Source organism: Balaenoptera ricei, chromosome 12 (genome assembly GCF_028023285.1).
Source record: "Balaenoptera ricei isolate mBalRic1 chromosome 12, mBalRic1.hap2, whole genome shotgun sequence".
NCBI lineage: Eukaryota > Metazoa > Chordata > Mammalia > Artiodactyla > Balaenopteridae > Balaenoptera > Balaenoptera ricei.
The window spans coordinates 93,729,317-93,752,964 of NC_082650.1; the positions used below are offsets into that span (position 1 = coordinate 93,729,317).

Genomic DNA, 23,648 nt, shown 5'->3' on the forward strand with positions numbered 1-23,648 from the left:
CAGTTGCACACACACCTGAGTGCGGATGAGAAGTTACCTGTGGGTTATAACTCACTGTTCGAGTCTGTGACTCAGAGCCAGAGGGTGAAGCAGCTGCCTAGCCTCCTGGGTTTTCTCTCAGTGGACCTGCCCTCTGCCTCTTCTCCCTCCAGGGCTGAGTGGCGATGACTTCCTGGCCGTGGGTCTGCGCAGCGGCCGCGTGGTTTACAGTTACAACCTGGGATCTGGCACAGCAAGTGTCAGCAGCGATCCCCTCGATCTGAGCCATGGGATCCACACTGTCCATCTGGGGAGGTCCTTCCGAGCAGGCTGGCTGAAGGTAAAGTGTCGTCCCTCCATCTGTCCCACAAACTTACTGCGCGCTGCTGTATTATCGGATCTGTGCTGAGGGACAGAGGTGAAAGAGCCGGGCCGCCTGCCCCCATGAATTTCACAGACTAGCGCACAAAACAGAAGACTAGGGTGTGTTGCAGTTAAGTGGTGTGGGGATAAATTAGAGGATGACTAACATAAACAAGGTGAGAGAGAGGATTCAGGGAATGCTTCTCAAAAGAGATGACACTGGCGTAAATAGCAGTTCAGAAAAAGAAGCATGGCGAGCGTGGGCTTAAGGAACACCAGTAGTTCGGTGTGGTTTTCAGGCGAGGGAAGCGAAAGGTGTGGCTGGAGAGAGACAAGATCTGTATCATCAAAAGACTTATCTAAATAGTTTAGATTTGCATCCGGAGAGCTGTGGAGAGCTACCAAGAAATTTAAGAAGGGGGCTGGTTGCCGTGGTCAGTTTCCATTTGCTGATAAATGACTGGTGGTCATTTGAGAATGGATATGAGAGAGAGGTAAGGCCAGATGGAGGAGGCCCAAGGGGATACCAGCTCCTAATCTTTGAAGAACTGTGATGTTGATTGAGATGCAGAACCATGACTGCTAGCTATTTCATAGTAACAGACACCAGCGGAGAAGCAGAGAATTAAGTGGTAAAGAGTTTTTGAGTTCTTCAAAATTCAGGTCTTTGTAAGTTTTCATGCCAAGTTAATGGGAAATAACAAAAGAGTATCTTAACAGTTCACCCTGAGGAATCAATTTCTTTTTTAATAAGCTTTGAATTTTTTTCCTTTTGAAGGTAGATGATCAGCAAAATAAATCCATCATCTCCCCAGGAAAACTGGTTGGTCTCAATGTCTTCAGTCAGTTTTATGTAGGTGGCTACAGTGAATACACTCCAGATCTCCTACCAAATGGAGCCGATTTTAAAAATGGCTTTCAAGGTAAGACATGGATGGATTTTACACTATACCTACTTGTCTCAAAATCTGAGAAAAGAAAAATCTTTTAAAGAGTATATTTCTAGTTCTAAAACCAGCAGTGAGGATTGCTTTCTAATCAGACTTGATCAGAGTTAGACTTTAATGAAAAACATTCATTCACTGTTTATTAATCACTTAACTACCTGTGTACTAGGTGTTAGGGTGTTTCAGTGAACAAAACTAGGATTCCTGCACTCACAAGTTTATATTCTAGTTGGATAAAGGCGGGAACAGACAATAAACACTAAATGTAGTAAATAAATAAATTATATAGTAGTATAGGTAATAAATTCTGTGGGGGGAAAAGGACAAGTAGAGCATGATATGGGAGGTCAGGATTGTGGGTCATTTTTATATAGGGTGCTTTTTAATATAGGGTAAGTAGGGTAAACCTCATGGAGTCACAGTAAAAATTGAAACTCCATCTAACTTTGGAATGTACTTGATATAAAAGATGATGGACAGATGGCTGCCACCTATCCACACCATGAAGATATGGCCCACAGAGGTCACCAGAGGCCAAGGGGATTAAGAGAAAACACCACAATTGGACAAGCAATCGTACTGCCATAGCCTGTCTCCTGTGTTCAAAAAGGAACATAGACTCAGGCCTTCCCTATAAAGCTGATTCATAGTGGAGTTACCACATAAAGGCATGCTTTGAATTGTTATAATAATACATTTGGTAAAAATAAGCATTTTGGTGGCTCCTAGTCCCAGAATATTTGGCCAAGGGGCTGCTCGTTGTAGTGTCCTAAGCCACTCACCCATGACCAGCCTACTCTCCATCAGAAGCCCAGGATTAGGGAGCAGGATGTGATGCATTTGGGTCACTTGAGTTCTCTGCCTGCCTGGCAACCCCATTCTCCCCACCCCCACTGACTTCTGCCTAAACACAGATGCAGGATGCCATGTACTTGAAACATATGAAAACAACACAGCTAATCCAACATAATACAAGGCCAGTTTCTAGTAAAACTACTTCATTCTGCCAAGGCTCTCAAAGAAACTTTTTCTTTGAATGTATAATCCGTGCTGATTCTCAGAAGAGTGTCTTAAAGAATAGTTTAAAGCATATTAAGGCTCTATGCTCAATGCTCAACAGTTCTTTCACTGAAGGAGATCATCTGAAGGGCAAAACAAATCAATGAGGTTTTAAAACATTATATTCAAAGAAAAGGATGGGTAAATTTATAAATGTGAAAGAAAGCACATCTTCCACTCAATGAAACACAGACCTTGTTGGGGGTCATCAAAACCTGTTGCCATTTGTTCCCACACACACTGCTTCTGTAAATATTCTGGATATAATCAAGCATAAGAGTGTGGATTCTGGAACCCAACTGTCTGAATATGTGTCCCCTCTGCCACCTACAAGCTCCATGACCCTGGCGAGTCAACCAACCTCCTCGTGACTCACTGTGCCTCAGGTGTAAAATGGGACAATCACAGCACTTCTCTAGTTCCAAGAGTGAGCTAACGGAGAGAGACCACAGAGCTTAGAGCTCTCAGTATGTTAGCAACGATGATGGTGCTGGTGGTAGGAGGAGGCCCAGCTCCAGTCAAACCTTTGCTCCTCTTTCTCTGCCTCACAGACGTGGCTCTGGCTCTAGTCACGCTGCCTTCAGATCCAGGATCTGCCAGGTAGTAGCTGTGTGACTTTTAGCCTGTTACTTACACTCTCTGAGCCTCCATTTTCTCCTCTGTTAAAAAAAAAAAAAAAAAAAAAAACCTACCTCATAGGGTGTTTGTAAGTTAATCAATTAAGTAAAATAATTATGTTAAGTGCTTATACCAGAAACCAATACATGATAAACACAATAAATGTTAGCTATTAGTGGTATTCCATCCTATTGTCAGAGGACTTGATGCTTTCAAAGTTATCAAAGTCTAACATTTCCTGGTTTCCTGTTGTCTTGTTTTTTTCCCTTCTATTAGGAACTTTCCTTCACATCTTGTTAACAAGAACAAAGACTGGCTTTCGTCAATACCTGTCATTTTCTCCTTAAGTCTGTTAATGAGCCTACACTCAGCACATACACAGCTGTCCCTTCTTCTGACAGAAATAACTACATTGACAGGCCTGGAAGCATGCCAAGCTTCTTAGGATAAAAATCTTGGGCGGGTCTTCTTGGAATTGCCACTTAATCCACAGTCTTATGGAAACTCCAGGACCTTAGCTTAGCCCTTAATTTTATCAGTTGTCTCTTGAATCCTTCCTCAATGTCTGCATCTCCTCCATCATAAACTAGCCTTTATTATGTACTACAAATTATAGACAAGTAGTACCACCCTATCATCATGACCTGATCACAACTGTACTATAAACCTGATTCCCCAGAGCTGATCTCACTGGTTTTAAAGAGTGAGACAAGGTGACTTTAAAATATAGATTTCTGGACCCTGCTTAAGTGAAATCTCTATGATGAGGTTCTAAAAATTTGCATTTCAGTGAGCGTCCCCAGATTTGGAAGCCACTATGTTAATCAATCATAACAAAGCAAATACAAAGCTGCACAGTTTGGTTTCTGAACTACTTTAATATGAAACAAAATGTGAGTCTGCTGAGTGGGAAGAAAATAAACAAAGGAATGTTGTCTTATAAATAAGTTACTTCGTTGAGCATGTCCTCTGTGCATAAGTGGTATATGATGGGCTCTGGGAATACACCAAATAAAGAGGAAGGAAGCTCTCTGTCCTTCTGTTCCTTCCACTGTAGCTCCTCATACATTTCTATGTCTCATACACGCATGAGATGGATAGAAAAGTGATTTGTCAAAGTTTTTCTCCCAGGACACATCGGAAGGTATGACTCACTGACAACACTGGCTGACTGCAAAGCAGTGGGACAGTGGGGTATCAGAGGCTCCCCTGGAAGACAGGGGAGAGCACACGTAGTTTAGAAAGCCCCAAACAGTTCCCCTCCACCCCCACACTGGAAAATGATCAAAACCAAAGTGCAAAGTTCAAAGAACTGCTCGTCACTGTACCTTGGGCTGGAGAGAAAGCACATAGGAGGCGGGGGGAAGAGATGGTCACTAGATCTTCCTGTTTCTTACCAAAAGCACTCCAGTGACTTCTCAGGACATGTAGAATAATACCTAAATCCTTCCCCATGAGCTGTAAAGCCCTACATGATCTGGCCCCGCACCCCTCGGACCATCTCTCTTCCTCCTCACTCGCTACAGTTAACCTACTTTTATCTTTTGAACACGCCAAGCTCATTTCTGTTTCTAGACCTTCATGCTATGTCTTCCAGCTGGAGGACCTTCGCCATCAGTCTCCACCTGGCTGCCTCCTTCTTGTCGTTGTCTCACCTCCTCAGAACGGGACTCCCTTAGGCCAGCCCAAAACTATCCCTCCCTCTGATCAGTCTCTATCACATTATCATATTTTACTTTCTCCACAATACATCATTGTCCTATTTTGTTTATTTATTGTTTGTTTATATATTGGCTATTATTTTTCCCTGAGAATGGGCCTGATCTCTCATGTTACCAGTGTATCTTCATACCTAGAAGAGTGTCTCGCATAGAACAGCCATTCATTAAGTATTCGTTCAATTAATGAATCAATGAAAAAGTAGAAGGAATCTTAATTCCAAAAGTTCTAAGCAAACGTACAAATGGAAGGACAAGCACGGTGACCCCATGCTCACATTAATGAAGCCAAATTGACAAAACTGGATAGTCTACTGATTGGCTATGAGAAATAGGACAGAGGAAGTATAGAAGGATGCAAAACTTACATGAAAGGTAACAGATTTGATTTACATCAAGAATGAGACACAGACAGTTCCTGAGCGGGAAAGAGCCATGGTAAAGACAGATGTATGCAACTTATCTCAACATCCCTTTGCAGGATGGGTATATTGGGAAGTTACTGGGAGACAGATTTGGAAATCCAAAATAGCCATAGATAAGGAAAGAAAAAATTAATTTAGAAGATATTGCAGAGAAATATTCATGGTGTTTTTTGATCTACTGAATATGAGATTATGGCAGGAGGGCTTGTAGGGAGTCAAGTCTAAATTAATCCAAACCAGGTATGAATAAGCTTGCTATGTTCCAGGATGTCCAAGATACCTAATGTGCTTTGTAATAAGTTAAAAGTGTTAGCTGAATTTTATGGAAAATTTTTAAGAAAAACATGTATAGCTTGATCAAGTCCATGGAAGTGCTACAGACAAGCCCTGAGGCTTGTGATGCCACCATCAGAGAACAATATTTTTTGACATTAGCTTTACCATTATTATTTTATCTTTACTTATTTACAATTTTTACTAAAACATTTTACAACTTATGCATTCTATTTGTCCCATAGCTAAGCTTAATTATTTAGAGGCACAAATTTACCTCATTTTATCTAAAGAAATCTTCATTCTTCAGGTCATTCTTCAGGTGACTTACTAGGTGTTTTTGTTATTTTTTTAAATTAATGAATTTATTTATTTATGGCTGTGTTGGGTCCTCATCTCCGTGCGAGGGCTCTCTCCAGTTGCGGCAAGCGGGGGCCACTCTTCATCGCGGTACGCAGGCCTCTTCACTATCGCAACCTCTCTTGTTGTGGAGCACAGGCTCCAGACGCGCAGGCTCAGTAGTTGTGGCGCATGGGCCCAGCTGCTCCGCAGCACGTGGGATCCTCCCAGACCAGGGCTCAAACCCGTGTCCCCTGCACCGGCAGGCAGACCCTCAACCAGTGTGCCATCAGGGAAGCCCTGTTATTTTTTAATGTGATAATAAATAAACTGCTAATAATAAAGAATGTAATAATTCAGAATGGAAAGTGGCAGGAAGAAAGCACATGAAGTTGAAGGTGAAGGCAGGAGATTCATCCCAGCTCCTCATTATCCCTGTGGAACAAAGACCCTACATGTGTCCATTTCAGAGCCACATGTGTTTATCCTGAATATATGGCACCAAGTATAGATATGTTGTCAACCCAAGTTAATGTGCCCAATGCACATGGAGGCCAAAAAAAATGAAACACCCAAGTTTGGAGCAGAGAAAGGTTTATTGCAGGGCCACGCAAGGAGAACGGGCAGCTCATGCTCAAAATGCCCAAACTCTCCAATGGTTTGGAGGCAGGAAAGCTGGGCCTGGGTCCAAGAACAGCCTCTTTATGTATAGGCATTAGGCAAAAGGCAAAGCCATCTCCCAGTTTTGCACTAAATGAGGCCATGACACAAGAAGAAATGGCATCTAAAACAGAAATTTTGTAACATCTGAGCAAGAAACTCTGACCATGAAAATTGTGGAGCATGCACTTTGTGGTAAGAGATAGGCTTCAGGTTAATCTGCTGCAGCAGGGTTCATGCTGACCCTTTGAGATAAACTACTATTAGTATGATGAGCCCTAATCAGATGAAAGATGAGGAGGCCCACCTCAGCCTCCACATTCTTGTGGTCAAGGAGGTTTCCCAGCCTGACACACACACAGAGGGCGTCTCTAGCTGTCCTCTAGTAACCTTGGACACATTGTAATATCATTATAATATCATTAGCATTGCAGTTTTTTACCCACCTCCACCCCGTGGGTTTTCGCTTACGTGCTCATGGGAAAGATTCAACATGGTGCCTGGTGGAAGCCCAAATAAGAAATTGCAGACAATGTGATCATAGGGGAGGGAAAGGGGAGGCACCCTCATCTAAATCTGGAAGATTAACCCCATATTAACAACCTAGGCTGTCCCTATCGTGTGCTCCTCACTCTTAAGGACATCCACGCTCTTCTTCTCCTAGTGTGCAACTTTCGCTTCTGCCCTAAATAAACTGCTTCTTGGTGCGCTCTCCCACACGTACTGTGCTTCTAATAAACTCTGTGCCTTAAAACCTTGGTCTCTTTGTGGAATTCTTTCTCCAGAGAAGACAAGAACCAAGGTCCTCTCACCTGCCAAAATCAATTTTTGGGTAAGAGTTTTTACAGGCAAAATTTGTGAGAGGGCTGCAGGGTGTGTGACTGTCTTCTGATTGGTTGGTCATGAGGTAAACAGGGTGGTGTCCCAGGAATCTCAGTCATTGGCTTTCTGGTTCCAACCAGTCTGGGTCCACATGCTTGTGCTCAGCCTGAAGTTACCATCCTCCACCTGCGTGGGAGCCTTAGTTCCTGTAGAAGAACTCAGAGACATGTGTCAGGTTGTTATGTATATCACCCAAGGAAGAACCAGGACCCTGCCCTATCCTGCACTGTTGTTTCTTTCTGCATTTCCTCACTCTCCTAATTAGTAACTGTTTGAATTTACCCTTTGGGACTCAGGGGAGGCCAAGGAGACTGAAAGTCTTTTTCCTACAGCAAGAAACAAGGGACATGGAAAGGTTTTGGACCCCAGAAGGGCCCCACAGTGTCCTGCTCAGTTTAATCCCCCCTTTTCTTTGATACTGCTCAATCTTGAGGGGAATACGATTGGACAAGAAAGGGAACAACATTTTGGACAGAGAGGTGAACCACAAACTCAGCAGAGGAGCTCAGTTTTAGGGGGACTCAGTTTCAGATAGACACTTAGAACTATTTGCAAATGATTTTGATTAATAAAGAACATTTTCTTGATTTGTGATAACAAAAGTAATACCTTACAATTGACCAGCACTTTGTGGCTAACAAAGCACTTTTTCCTTACATTATTTCCATTGCTCCTAATTAAAACTCTCTAAATTAGTCAGGGCAATTATCCTGGTCCCAATTTCACGGATGGGACACTAAGCCCCAGAGATTATGAGTGAACCAAGATGAGGCCTGAGAGCCTTGTAAGTAGTTCAGCAGGACACAAAACCAAATCTTCAGTCTTTGGGTCAAGATTCTCTACAGAACCTAAATAGTAAGGACCATTTTTAAGATAATGTAACAAAAGCTCTTTATCTGCTGGATGTAATCTGTTCATTTATTCTTAATTTTTAAAAAAACTATATTAAAGATATATCTTCAAATGGCATTTTGTATTTTCTCCAAGTTGGAAGTACCTTCCCTGATAACACATACCCTGGAGATTTCATGGGTTCCTGTGTGGGTGGAAAGCTGTGTCTCACAGCCTAACAGGAGAGTCTTGATCTGAATAAAAAGTAGACTTGAGTAATAATGTACGGCGGGAGTGATACCACTGACACGTTTCCTAACAAGATCCTAAAGTCTTTCTCATCAAAATTGTGACCAATGTTTGGGATCATCTTATTGATATAACAACAAAATACTTAGTATATTAACTACGTGTGAAGCATTACTGTAGAGTCAGAAATAGGTCTTGTGACTATTATATAATGACATTAAAATTATGGCTCCCTGAACTTAAAAGACATGAATGTATGGTATGTAAACTATACCTCAGTAGAACTATTTAAAAATATTAATGTTTCCACTCATGGACATTTAGCTCCAGTAACAGCAGAAGTTTAAGGAGAATTTTATTCTTTTTGACAGTTTTTGTAATTCTGTTCTAATCTCAATAAGGATCCTCTTTTTAAAGGAAAGAGATGAGGTTTTGTAATATACTTTTCAATAGTGTTTAAGAAGTTTTCCTCTATCCTTGACCTAGTCCCAGGCTCTTAATTTTATATGACTCTATGCTTTTTCACCCAAAGCAGAGTAATATTAAATTGAATGTCTAGGTAACATTATAGACAGCTCAAAACTAAAGTTCAGTCTTTTCCTGAAAAATAACTAACGTACATAATAAAATATATTTTAAATGCTCAAGAGGCAAGTCCTAACCCAGAGGCATAAATTTCAGTGTTTGGAATCAATTTTTAAAGCTAAATCTGAAAGGTGGTCAAAATGTCTCAACAATGCACAGCTTAATGGTATAAAAAATTTTTTGAAGAACTCAAAATGCTCCCCTGTAGCTCTGTGCCTCCCAGCTGGGGGTGGGAGGCATTGTTCCCGTGCCAAGTAAGGAGGGGTGGGGTCCGATAGGGCTGGACCCAGCGCTGGGCTCCAGCAGACTGAACAAAGCCCTGCTTTCCTGCTCCAAATACGTCAGCACACACAGACCCAGCTGCATTCGAATGCAATGTCTCCAACGAGAGGAGGATAATAAGGCAGAGTTCATGTAAGGCCTTTGTGCTCCTGGGATGAACTCTGATGCAACAGAAAAAACATAGTAAACTATTGCTGTTGTTAGTAGGTAGCCAAGGTTTGAAAAAACGTTTTTCTTTAGTTCTAACTTAGCCCTATATGTTCACGTGTTTGGTACAATGTGTTCCTTTTTTTTTTATTTTGACCTAGCATTTCCACTTCCAGGACACTGTCTTAGTGAAATAGTTAAGCAAGTGCATACTATATATGTTCAGTGTATGTGGCATTGTTTTTTGGGGGGTTTTTTGTTTGCTTTTTAATTGGGGTACAGTTGTTTTACAATGTTAGTTTCTACTGTACAGCAAAGTGGAGTTCCCTGTACTATACAGCAGGTTCTTATTAGTTATCTATTTTATACATATTAGTGTATATATGTCAATCCCAATCTCCCAATTCATCCCACCCTCCACCCCTCACCCTGGTACAATGTGTTCTTAAGCAGATTTTACTTCATTTAAGTTGCACTTTGCTTAACCCTAAAATCATATTTTGACAGTGACTGAGGGCAATATGCAGATGAGTTCCTTTAAGAAAAGCACAGTGTAAGAAAAGCAAATCTTAGAAAACCAAGCTAGATGTAAAACTGAGCAGCACAGACAGTAAGTACAATAGGAATTCAGAGAATGTGGATGTAAAATGTGAATCATCAGAGATTTATACTAAGTTCATAAATGAGGTATACTTACAACATAAACTGATCAGTGAACACAAAAGCTCAGTGACCCAGGGTTTCCTAATTATTGGCTCACAGATGCCTTTAAGAATCAAGTGAAAGCTAAAAATCCTTTCCCCTGAGCAATGAACATACTTAGGACACAAATTTACATAAAATTTTAGAGGTTTACAAACTCCCTAGATCCCAATCAGAGAGACCCCCAAACTCTCCAAATTAAGAATTCCTTGCTTCTGTACATTTCATCCAACAGTGCTTAGTTCTGTTTTCCTGCACTCCCCTGCTGGACTATGTGATTGTTTGCCAAGTAGTGTCCTGTTGCCTAAACTCTCCTTACTCTAATCCAGGTTGTCTCCTCCTAAAAGCCTCTTTGCTCCTATCACTTTCCCGCCCAAAATGTTGTCTTTCATTGCCAAAGCAACACAGTGTAAATCCTTTAATCTGTCATGCAGGGTGTATCATGACCGTATGTCAACCTATCTATTCCTGCTATAATTTTTTTCCCTGCAATATACTCAGATTAATTGTATCACCCTATCCAGCCTCTGGAGAAACACTCCCCTTACCAAGCAACCAACTGCACGCAGCTAGCTTGGTAACTCACTACCCTGCATTAGTTTTTTCCTCCTTTCCCCCCACTTTGCTTTTCCCTCACTCTTGCTTACTTGCCAGAGGGTTCGTTATTTCCTTGGAATTGCTTTTAGTGTCTATTTTCTAGGGATTCCAAGTTAAGATGGATAGTATTTCTTAACTATGAGATTAGCAAAGAGCTAAAAAAAAAAAATTGACGCGGGGCTTCCCTGGTGGCACAGTGGTTGAGAATCTGCCTGCCAATGCAGGGGACACGGGTTCGAGCCCTGGTCTGGGAAGATCCCACATGCCGCGGAGCAACTGGGCCCGTGAGCCACATCTACTGAGCCTGCGCGTCTGGAGCCTGTGCTCCGCAACAAGAGAGGCCGCGATGGTGAGAGGCCCGCGCACCGCGATGAAGAGTGGCCCCCGCTTGCCGCAACTAGAGAAAGCACAGAAACGAAGACCCAACACAGCCATAAATAAATAAATTAAAAAAAATTAAAAAAAAATTGACGCATCTAGTGGTGAGGCTGTAGAGAAACAGACACTGCAGTTTACTAGAGCAAACTCTATTTGTTAAAGCAAGAGATGTTCATCCCTAGTTTGTAAAGCTGAACAGTGGAGGACTCTGCAGCTATAAAGAATCCTTATCTGTTGCTATGGAGTGATCCTCAGGATACATTAAGTGAAAAAAGGGTAAAGAAACGTGTAAGAAAAGGGGATGAGAGTTATATGTAGATAAATAGATATAAGTATATACATATAGATACACATAACACACATACACATATGCTCTTTTTTTTTTTAAGAAAAGAAAGGAAGATTACAGAAAAAAAATCTTATAGATAGTTACCTATAGAATGAGGAGGAGAACAAGGGTAAGTGATAGGATGAAAGCTAGGTGTTTCAAAATACAATTTGCTTTACAGTTTTACTGGGGACTAGGTAAATGTTTCACCTGGTAAATCAAAAAACGAAAAGGAGTAATACTTAAACATTGAAACAAAATAAGAAAAAAAATGAATTTAACCGTATTTCAAGTTGGTGGCATAACCAAGTATAGAGATTTAATTCAATTGATTTTGTAAAGTATTTTAGCTGTACAGTGAGTTATAGTCTAAGGACAAAAAGAATCATAAAGCTATCCTAAATTGCATCCTATGGTCTTGATATTAGTGGTAGCACTGTTATTGTTATTTTGGAACTATGGATAAAAACAGCTAGATAGCAAGATTCTAGATGGCTGGATGGATATAAAAAAATTAGTAATTATGTTAATATTTACTAATTATGTTAATATCATTAGGAACAAAGATCTTCAGCATAAGAGAAAAGAGATATAGACATAAAATGAAAGAAGTAAGAATCTTTTCATCTTTATTTTGAACTAGAAATAACATATGAATTCATGACTTAATTTTCTCTTTCTAAAAAACTTGTTCCTTAGCTATGTCCACTAAAGTAATCTAGAAACAATAATAACCCAGCAGCAATGAATAGCTCTAATGTCAAAATTGTCACCTCCAGATGCCATTTTCCACTAAAAATAAATCAGGACTTCTTGGAGACTGGGACATTCAAGTCTGGGGTAGGAAATGTATGCTATGAGCCTGGATGTCTTCTTGTGCCTGAAAGCGAGAGTTATCAAAGACTACTAGGGCCATTGGAAAAGAAGACAGGAGCCAGCTTAAAGAGACTCCCACTGATCAAAGATGGGATGACTTCAGAATAATGTCTGTGATGGCTTTAAACATGCCAGTATGTAAATACACATAGTTGTTACGATACTCCACCCACCCACCCCCAGCAAGGGAGGAAAAGAAACTTGTCTCCCTAGAGGTTGCTAGGGCACCACTCACTTATTCTGAAGTTTGATAAAGAGAAAGTGTTCAACCTTCCTTTCCTATCAAGACTGTATTGCAGGAATGGTAGCCAGATTCCAAGCAGCCCAGGGGATTCTTGTCCCCAGTAGACACATCCTCCTGCAGTCTCCTCCCACCTGAGTAGGCTGACCTGTGCAAATAATAGGATATTCTGGAAATGACAGTTTATGACTTCTGCCTTCCTTAAACTATTAAATTTAAGGGTTAAATGATCCTATCCACTGAACAGTTTTAATAACAGTCACATTGTATTTCATATAGTCCCTGGGGCAGTGGTATAGAGGATGAGTTTTCAGGTGGCAAAGCCTGAAAACACAGTGACTTATTATGAGTCATTATAATAAATGTTTATTATTGCTTTAAGCCATTTAGTTCTGAGGTAATTTATTGTGCAGCAATAGATAACACTAAATAATATTAACTAGCCAGATAGTGGATGAGGAATAATTTTTAATAGATCTGAGCTAATAGTGCAGGATAAATAATAGAAATGAGAAACAACATTTTGTAACCACCAAGGAAATAATGGCTGCTTGAACTACTTAGTGAAATGTTGATAGAAAACTATACAATGGTTGGATCAAGCTGACGCCACTTGAACCAACTGATCAGTCATGACATAATTAAATGTAGAACAAACATTGTGTGCCTCTAATATGATGTATTTAGAACTACACGGTCCCACCCATAAAGCAGCCCAAATGTGAATCTAATAAAGCCTCTATATCTATAAGTTTATGAGAAATATGGGCAATAGAGGAAAACAAGCTAACTGACATTATAAGGATATAAACAGCCAAATCCAGAATGGAAAATTCTACTGGACAAGTGACACAAAAATAGCATGTGTGGGAAGAAATGCAGAGGGAGAATTTTTATCTCAGTAACAAGCCTTAAGACACATACTGTGCAGGTGCATTTGTGGAACTTATTTGGGTGCTGATGAATTGTCAATAAAACACTTTTTCAAGACAATCATAATTAACTGAACACAAAAATTAGATGACAGGAATTAGTGTTAATTTTGTTGGGTTTGATAATACTATTGTGGTTTTCCTTTTTAAAGTTTCTTATCTGTTAGTGATACATACTATGGTATTTACAGATAAAGTAGGACTTGCTTCAAAAGATTTTGGCAAAAAAAAATTGGTGGAGAAAGAAACAATGAAACTAAAGAGCTGAGAATTGATAACTTGAAGTGGGCAATGGGTTCAAGGAGGTTCATTGATACTATTTTTTTTCTACTTTTGTATACATTTGAATTAAAAAAACAATAGTACACATAATTCACATTTTGTCTAATTTGTAAAATTCATAAGGTATAAAATAAAAATATATATTCATGATTCCACCAGTTATAGATAACTACCTTTAAAATCGGGGGATGTTTTATTCCAATCTTTCCCCATCTTCAGTTCTTAGCTGCCAAAACAAAGTAAATCCATTATTTGGTGCCACCTATGGAAAACGTATTTGAAGGATGTAAATTATAAATTAAGTTCCTACTTTCTGTTCCTCTATTATTGAAGTAGCTAGAAAATAAGAGTCAAAAGTAAGGATTCAGTGTAGATTTTATCAAGCCTCCCTATTACTGTGGTTTAAGGGGAATAACTTTTCTCTCTTGGTTTTTGTGTAACTCAGATGTCATTCACTTTCTATAAGACCCTTGAGATCTGCATAAACTATGAAAGTCCAAAGACCTTTCCAAGATTAATGCAGGTTCCAGGAGAAAGGTGAATGTTCTCAAAGCCATCTCTGGTTCCATGGTCCTGCTTCCACCCACACAGCCTCTACTCCGGACCATGTATGCCTAAAAGTGACAATCAACATCTTTGATTTCTACTAAGTTAACAAGGCCACTCACACTTTGAGATGGATCAGACTATGTTGGTGCAGGGGGACAGGATGCATGCAGATATAGAAGGGAAATGTTTATAACCACCTAAACAACTCTCATCCTGTGTTTTGGTCATCCCACCATAGCAGTGAATACATGGTCATTCCACCCCGTCTCTTTGTCTTCTTGTCATTGCTTCATTTTGCTCCAAATGACTCTCTAGGTTAGAATAAACCAAATTTCCCTCCTGGCCTTGGACAGAGCGATTTAGCTATTTTCTTTTTATAGTACAGGTTTATGCTCACATCAATGCAACTAGGGTCCACCATCTACTCCAAGCAGCTCACCTAGAGAGTTTCCCAAAGACAATTCTCTCTTTAAGAGGAGTTGAGTCCAACTGTTAACATAATACGTTTGGGCACTTACACCTGGAGAACAGAACCATTAGGATTGAGGTCCACAGGTGGCTGCCAGTACTTTTATTAGTGTGTAAAGAGTAATTTCATCTCATCCTTCTTACTCCGTGAAGTATCAACAAAGAGTTTGGTGAGTGATCTCCCCAGCAAGGAACGGAAGGCCATAGGGTAATGTCAGCAGGTAGAGTGATGGTCGCCACCCTTCCCTGTAAGTACGTTGAGTCCTGACATGACCACATTCCAGTGTACAGGGAGGCCCATTTGTTTTAGCACTTGTTTGTATATTTTTCAAAGTCTCAAATTTTGAGCACATCATTTTGATATCCAATAAATTTTGGCAGGTAAAATGATATCCATCATATCACACTTACCTTATTCTCCCAACTTATTATTCAGATGGAAATAAGTTATATAGGAAAGTAAAGTGACATTAATGAGGCCATCCAACACAACAAATGGTCTAAGGAGGAGGAGATTCAGCTATGTTTCTCTTTTCCTTTAAATCTCGGAGAAATATGTTATATGTGCAGAAGTGGAATTCTTCAGGCCATGTGTTCCTCCATTGTTAAGCAACATGCATTTATTCCATTATTCATATGGCTTTAGTATCACACCACATAGATTTCATTTTAAGTGCTGTATCTGTGATTTTCCTTATGCATAGAGAACTCACAAATCTGTAGCCATAAGTTTCTTACAGATCTAGCTCAAGGTGAATTTTCTCCAAGAATTTTTTCTTTCTGCTCTTATCTCATAATGAGAATTCTAAAACTTTGCCCTCATTAAGCTCAATATGTATAAAAGACTTTCTCTTATCCAAAGCAACTAGAATCTGTATGATGGGTAAACTGGAAAAGTACAGTAACCATTGGTTATACTTTTCTAAGTCTCTTTCTCAACTGCACACTGAGGACTAATAATTACATTTATCTCATTGAATAAATATGAGAATGAAATGAGTTACTACATATAAAGTACTTAAAATGGTGTCTGGCACTAAGGTGAGGCCCAAATAAACTTTGAACAGTATATTTTACATGTATCACATATATATTTTATAAATGCATTGTTATAAATAAATTATCATAAAGTCCTTAGGGGCAATACTATGTTTTCTGTTTTGTATTCAGCCTGGTATAAAATAGAGTGGGGCACGACATTCATTCTGTGGTGAAAAATTAGTAAGCAAGTAAATGATGTTTAAGTGATACTAAAACAAAGAATATTAAACCTTCTATCATCTCATTTCCAATTAATTTTTATACATCAATGTTTATCCTAAACTTCAGAAGTCTTAGAATTGTCTAATTACAAGAAAGTTAAATTCTTCATGTTGAATATGACTAACATTTTCTTCTGCGTTATCATCTCTCCATGTTTAGAGGTACAAGAACCTGCAAATTGTTCTTTATGTATTAAGAATTGAGGATAGGTAACATTTTGGGGTTGGACCTGAGATAAGAAAACAGTTCTATGTATAATATCAATGATTCCTCAGGGTTTTTCTTTATATTCTTAGCTACTATCTAGTGGATGCTTTAGCCCTTTGACTGCTGCTCTGCTTAATTCACAAATCTGTCTTACATTCTCAATATTCAACAAGTTCAAGAGCCAGTTCTTCAGGTACTTAAAGGGAGAAAAAAGGCCTATTATCACCTGCTCTCACCTCCAACTCAGTATAACTAAAAGTAGATTTTTATATTTTCCTATTAAACTATATTCTTCTCCGAATGTCCCTATTCCCAATAATGGCACCATATTCTTTCAGTCATTTAATCCTGAAACCCCAAAGACTTCCATGAGATTAAGAGACAAAGAGTGGCAGTTGTGGTGGACCCCCTCTCCCATCACCAGCCGTGTAATTTGCTTACTGATCTGTTCCTCAAGTCCCTGCCCCATAATATGAGGATGAGGACAGGAGTCCCCTAGGAGGGCTGTCGGGAGGACTGAATGAGCCAACATACTTGACGTGCTTAGCAGGGTGCCTGGCACAGGTGAGCTCCTGAAACGTTTTCTGTTGCTAGAATCTTCCGTCTAGGTACCAACACACCTACCAAGTGCTTCTCACACCCCCGTCAACCTTTCCATCCTCAGAGCCATTTCCCTGTCCAGGCGACTCTGCATCCAGCTATCCCCCTAAACCAGTCATGACTCAGTCATTCACTTATTTATTCCCAGGATGTTCAATGAAAAATTCCAATATGCCAGGAACTGCTTTAGGTCCTGGGCCTGCAACAGAGAGCAAAGAGCCCTGACCTCTACTCCCATGGAATTACTGATCCAGTGTAGGGTCAGCACGCCATGGCCTACAGGCCAAATCTGGTCCAGCACCCGTTTTTGTGAATAAAATTGGGATACGGCCAAGTCCATTCATCTGTGGGTTGTCTGCAGTGGCTTTCAACAGCTGGAAGAACTGAGTTATAGTTACAGAGTCTGACGGCCCACAAAGCAAACTGTACAGTGTCAAAGCTCAGTAAGATCCACCAAGAGTAAACCTACATCACTAGATCATTTATGGGGTCATCCTATACATACCAGGTCATTATTCTTCAATATAGCTCATCATTCAGGTCACTCCCTGCACATCTCTGTGCCACTTACAGGTTGAACCCTCTCAGCCCGCTATGCACAGTCTCCTTCTCCAGCCTACTCTTCTCCTGCCCCTCCCCCTCAATGCTCTCATTCTTGTTGGCAAATCTCACTTCAGCAGCCTTCCCTGAACTCATTAAGGTTGCTTAGGTGTCCTTCCCATGGGCTCCAAGAGTATTCATTTTATCACTTGTCACATTGTATTAAAATTGTCCGCTTACCAATGTGATCCCCTCTCAAACAGCAAGTGCATGAGATCAAGAATGGGGGCTTATGTGTTGTGGAAGGCTCATTGCTCAGCACAGTGGCAGACACATAGCATGTAAAAAATGATAATAGGAAATATTCTTTAAATGAATGAATATCTACCTCTCTTTGTTTTTTTCTGCTTTCCCACTATGTGGACACCTCACACACATACCTCTCCAAAACCAATCTTCTTCAGGGAAGAGTAGTAAACCTGTGATTAAAGGAACAGATGTTAATGAATTAATTTCAAGGTTTAGAAAATATTATTTTCAAGGAAGTTTATAACATCCATATTATATTATATCTTATGTGATTTAAGATCTACTTAATAGTAAAATAAATATTTTACCATTGCCATGTCTGTCTGTAAGGCAGTGAGACTAATATTGTTCTTAATTTTCTTCTTTCAAGTAAATAAAAATGAACCACTAGATGGTACAATCATCATTTTCAAAGGTAATGACATTAGAGAGGTTTCTTTTATGAAATTGGTAAGACAATCTACTTTCATATAAAAGACCTTTACATATTTTACGCTATTTGTGATCTTCAAACAATAATCAAAATCATTATGTAATTCTGTAACAGGTTAATTCTGTATTTTGTTTTTCTCCATTTTGGAGAACCTCATACAACTTTTTCAAAATTTTTTGCACAACTATTAACTCAAATGCAATAAGCATATAAATTTTCTTTCATCATGACCCATCTAAACACATTATTTAATGAAATGGCAACATCTCTCAGAGATTCTGTTTATTTTTTACCTTTTTATGTATGTGCCTTATGCCTCCAGCTCTAAGTTCCAAATTGTTGAGAATTTTTGTTTAAAAATCCTCCTAAAACCAAAGTCTAACAGTGTGCCTGGTGCTGTGTTGTTAATTATGTTATCTTCCCACGAGCTCTTCCCCATGCTGGTCTCAGGGTCCCAGGAGCACCTCTCTGTGCCGTTCACTTGGTCCCTCAGTGTAGGTGGCCCAGCAGTGCTTTCCCTGAGCATTGCCCTCACTTGACACACCTGCCATCCGTATGACCTGGCAGAGTGCTATGCGCATAGTAGATACTAAATAGATATGTATGTATGTGTATATATAGAGAGAGAGAAATAAATAAATTTTGGTGAAACAAATTTGATTAGACTGCCAAATAATAAAGGAAAATATAGGAATTTGTAATGAATATGTTCTTTTTTCTTTAATTTATTTTATTGATGTATACTTGATTTACAATATTGTTTTAGTTTCTGGTATACAGCAAAGTGATTCAGTTATATACATATATGTATATATTCTTTTTCATATTCTTTTCCATTATGGTTTATTACAGGATACTGAATATTGTTCCCTGTGCTATACAGTAGGACCTTGTTGTTTATCCATTCTATGTATACTAGTTTGCATCTTTGAATCCCAAACTCCCAATCCTTCCTTTCCCCACACCCCCTACCCCTTGACAACTACAAGTCTGTTCTCTATGCCTGTGAGTCTGTTTCTGTTTTGTAGATAAGTTCATTTATGTCATATTTTAGATTCCACATACAAATATCATATGGTATTTGTCTTTCTCTTTCTGGCTTACTTCAGTTAGTAAGATAATCTCTAGGTCCATCTGTGTTGCTGTAAATGGTATTATTTCACTCTATTTTATGGCTGAGTGATATTCCATTGTGTATATATACCACTTCTTCTTTATCCATTCATCTGTCGGTGGACATTTAGGTTGTTTCCCTGTCTTGGCAATTGTAAATAGCACTGCTATGAACATAGGGGTACATGTATCTTTTCAAATTATAGTTTCATCTGGATATATGCCCAGGAGTGGGATTGCTGGATCACATGATAGCTTTATTTTTTGTTTTTTGAGGAACCTCCATACTCTTTTCTATAGTTGTACCAATTTACATTCCCACCAACAGTATAGGAGGGTTCCCTTTTCTCCACACCCTCTCCGGCATTTATTGTTTGTGGACTATTTAATGATGACCATTCTGACTGGTGTGAGGTGATACCACATTGTAGTTTTGATTTGCATTTTTCTGATAATTAGTGATGTTTAGCATCTTTTCATGTGCCTATTGGCCATCTGTATGTCTTCTTTGGAGAAATGTCTATTAAGGTATTTTGCCCAAAATGAATATGTTCTTGATAAATATGTGAATATTTGTGAAATATATTTATAAATAAATAAAAATTAGGCAGACACTAAAACATTTTTATTTTAATAAAATGAAATAAAATAATGGTTATTGGGTCAGTAAAAAAACAATAAGCCTGTAAAAGTGTTCCATATTTTCAATTACATACAAAACCTGTTTTTTCAGGGGCATCCTCATAAGCTGATGATAGTAATGTAAATTGATAAAATTATTATGGAGGACAGGTTGGAATATGTATCCAAAGCCTAGAAGTCATGATAATATTTGAATTTATTTTGAGAAAATTATCATACAAATGCAGAAAGATTTAGTTACAAGAGTTTTATCACAGTGTTGTTTGTAGAAAGTGAAAACTTAAAAACATAATATCTCACAAGTGACTGTGAGAATAAAGTATATTTCATCAATTCAATGAAATAATATTAAACCATTAAATATGAAGTTGTAGAAGTTAATAAATATAGAAAGATGTTTCTAAATATTTTGTTTTATTTCTTTTTAAAAAATTTATTGATAGGGAGTTCTGTTGGTGAAAGTATGGGAGATTATGTATACTGAATGATATTTCCAAATGAAAATATTCAAATCTGAATAAAATTTAAAATGCATATTTTCAGAACACTGTTACCTGAAGTAAAAACAATATGAAATGAAAGCAGGAGTCTAGAAAATAGGTGTCAAAGTTGACTTTTGCTGTGAGTTCCTGTCAAAACCTTGGGACTGTGTGAATTTACCTTTGAGGGCTGTACAGGTTACAGTGGACCAGCCCTAAAAGCGAAGGACTGCCAAAAGTGGGGAATTTTAAGGAGACTGCTCACAGGCCTGGGGCCCCTAAGAGGTACACCCTCGATGTAAAAAAAAAAAAGAAAAATAAACCCCATTTTACAACAAGAAGAAAGCAAGAAAATTTGCCTATCTTGAACTTGGGACTAGTTGATGGGAAAATATGTGAAAGAGCAAAGGGCTAAGAATAGCCAAAACAACCCTGAACAAGGGTAGCAGAACGTGCCATCCTAGATATCAAGACCTATTATAAAGTGGGAGAAGTTAAGACACAAGTTTAGACCAACAGACTAATGGAACAGGATGGAGAGGCACAGGACTTTGCATAAATGGACAGGGCTCATCAGTGAAAAAGGATGAACAAGTCAATAAAGAGTGTTAGGACTATTGGTTATCCATGTGGAAAACTGTAATTGAATCTTTACCCCATATCAAACACAAAAAAATAATTTCAGAAGTATCAAGACTTAAGTGTAAAAGGAAAAAAACTATGGTTCATCTGTTGATGGGCACTTGGGTTGCTTCCATACCTTGGCTGTTGTAAATGGTGCTGCTATGAACATTGGGGTGCATGTATCTTTTGAAATTAGTCTTTTTGTTTTTTCCAGATATATATATTCAGCAGTGGAATTACTGGATCATATAATAGTTCTATTTTTAGTTTTTTGAGGAAGCTCCATACTGTTTTCCATAGTGGCTGCACTATTTACATTCTCACCAACAGTGCACAAGGGCTCCCTTTTCTCCACATCCTCACCAACACTTGTTATTTGTTGTCTTTTTGCTAATAGCTATTCTGACAGGGGTGGCGTGTTAACTCATTGTGGTTTTGATTTACATTTCCCTAATAATTAATGATGTTGAGCATATTTTCATGTGCCTGTTAGCCATTTATATGTCTTCTTTGGAAAAATGTCTATTTAGGTCTTCTGCCATTTTTTGATTGGGTTGGGTTTTTTTTTGATATTGAGTTGTATGAGCTATTTATATATTTTGGATATTAACCTCTTGTTGGTAATAACATTTGCAAATATTTTGTCCCACCCCATAGGTTGTCTTTTCATTTTTGTCTATTGTTTCCTTTGCTATGCAAAAGCTTTTATGCTTAATTAGGTCCCATTTGTTTATTTTTGCTCTTATTTCTTTTACCTTAAGAGATATAGCCAAAAAAAATATTGCTATGATTTATGTCAAAGAGTGTTATGCTTACATTCTCTTCTATGAGTTTTATGGTTTCAGGTCTTACATTTAGGTCTTTGATCCATTTTTTTTATATGGTCTGAGGAAATGTTCTAATTTCATTCTTTTACATGTAGCTGTCCAGTTTTCCCAGCATCACTTGTTGGAGAGACTGTCTTTTCTCCATTATATATTCTCACCTCGTTTGTCATAGATTAATTGACCTCAGGTGCATGGGTTTATTTCTGGGCTCTCTATCTTTTTCCATTGATCTATGTGTCTGTTTTTGTGCCAGCACCACACTGTTTTGATTACTGTAGCTTTGTAGTATAGTCTGAAGTCTGGGAGATGATACCTCCAGCTTTGTTCTTTTTTCTCAAGATTGCTTTGGCAACTTGGAGTCTTTTGTTTTTCCATACAAATTTTAGGAATATTTGCTTTAGTTCTGTGAAAAAATGTCATGAGTATTTTGATACACTAAAAATGAACTATCAGAAAGAGAAAGTAAAAATACAATCCCATTTAAAATTGCATCAAAATGAATAAAATACCTAGGAATAAACTTAACCAAGGACGTGAAAGACCCATACTCTGAAAACTCTGAAATTCAAGAATGAGGCTCCGTCTTTAAGCTTCCCCCTCTGTACCTTCCACTTGACTAAGTAAGACCTTTGGGAATATCACAAGGCAGATACATCAGCTCCAGTGCAAAAGAAGAGAAATTTGAGGGGTGAAACAGCCCCATGTCCAGTAAAACACTGAAAAAGGAAATTGAAGATGATACAAAGAAATGGAAAGATATCCATGCTCTTGGATTAGAAGAATTAATATTGTTAAAATGGCCATACAACCCAAAGCAACTTTTACTGCCACAGTTCCTTCAGATACCAGGATACCCTCTGGGCAAGGTCCCTTTTATATGTCCCCAAGCTGATCCTAACTCAGAGTGCCACAGCCCCCTTCCTGGTTCACTACCACTGGCCTCACCACTGGAAGAGTTTAAGGCTCCTTCTGAAGCCCCTGGAGCTGGGCTTGCGCATCCCCCAGTATCAGGGAACATATAGAAGCTGAACTTCTTTTTTCTAGGCTTAAGTTAAGAGGCCACTCCATCCACAGCCTTCCCCCTGGGTGGTAGAGTGGGGTTGGGAAGAGGGACTTATAATGCTGTTTTGTCCAAAGAAATGGTTCTCATAAAATTTTCTTTCAATTTCCACGGGCTGAACCTTTTAAAATCCTTAATGTGGAGTCCAGTAATCCCATAGCCAGTTATTAGTTCTTTCCTTTGACAATGTGAATCTTGGTAGTTTAAATCACAATTGGCTTTTGTATACAGCATCTTTTCTGTCTTGAAACCTCAGGCAAAACTGCCAAGTTAACATCAGGAGGATACACGAGTGTACACCCATCAGGGGCTCAAATCACGCTGCCTTCTTTCTTATCCTACAGCTGTAACTGTTCTGGTGGGTGGGAAGGAGCCTTCTGCACGGAGACAGTTCCCATCTGCGACCCTGAGCATGACCCCCCACACCGCTGCAGCAAAGGAGCAACCTGTGTTTCGTTGCCTCATGGATACACCTGTCACTGTCCACTGGGAACCACTGGGGTCTACTGTGAACAAGGTGAGGCTCAGCTCTTGCTGTCCACAGATTTAACTGCGTCCGTTTCCTTTTGGGAAAGTGAAATTAAATCTGTGTAATAATGAAAGAGTCCACTCTCTTCTTTCCCCCTGTATATTTGACATTATATTTCACAAATAGAATAGTACTAAAATTTAGTACTACAAAAATACAGCTTTATGTTTAGAATTGCTTTAATTTACTAACTCAAATCCCCCTGTCTGTTTAGTCTAGATGTTCTAGATATCTTGTGCTAAATGCAATCTAATCAAGTGAATTTAGATTCATAATTCAAGAACGAGGCTCCATCTTTAAGCTTCTCCCTCT

The 23,648-nt window shown here is 38.9% G+C and overlaps 1 protein-coding gene across 1 annotated transcript in view; it reads left to right on the top strand.

Annotated features, from left to right (window-relative positions):
- Positions 1-23,648, top strand: part of EYS (eyes shut homolog) — a 1,726,005-nt gene that overhangs the window by 1,661,759 nt on the left and 40,598 nt on the right. Inside the window, exons 36-38 of the mRNA XM_059941649.1 lie at positions 153-319; positions 1,121-1,265; positions 23,064-23,324. Of these exons, the coding sequence (XP_059797632.1) occupies positions 153-319; positions 1,121-1,265; positions 23,064-23,324 (573 nt within the window). The remainder of the gene's footprint in view (positions 1-152; positions 320-1,120; positions 1,266-23,063; positions 23,325-23,648) is intronic.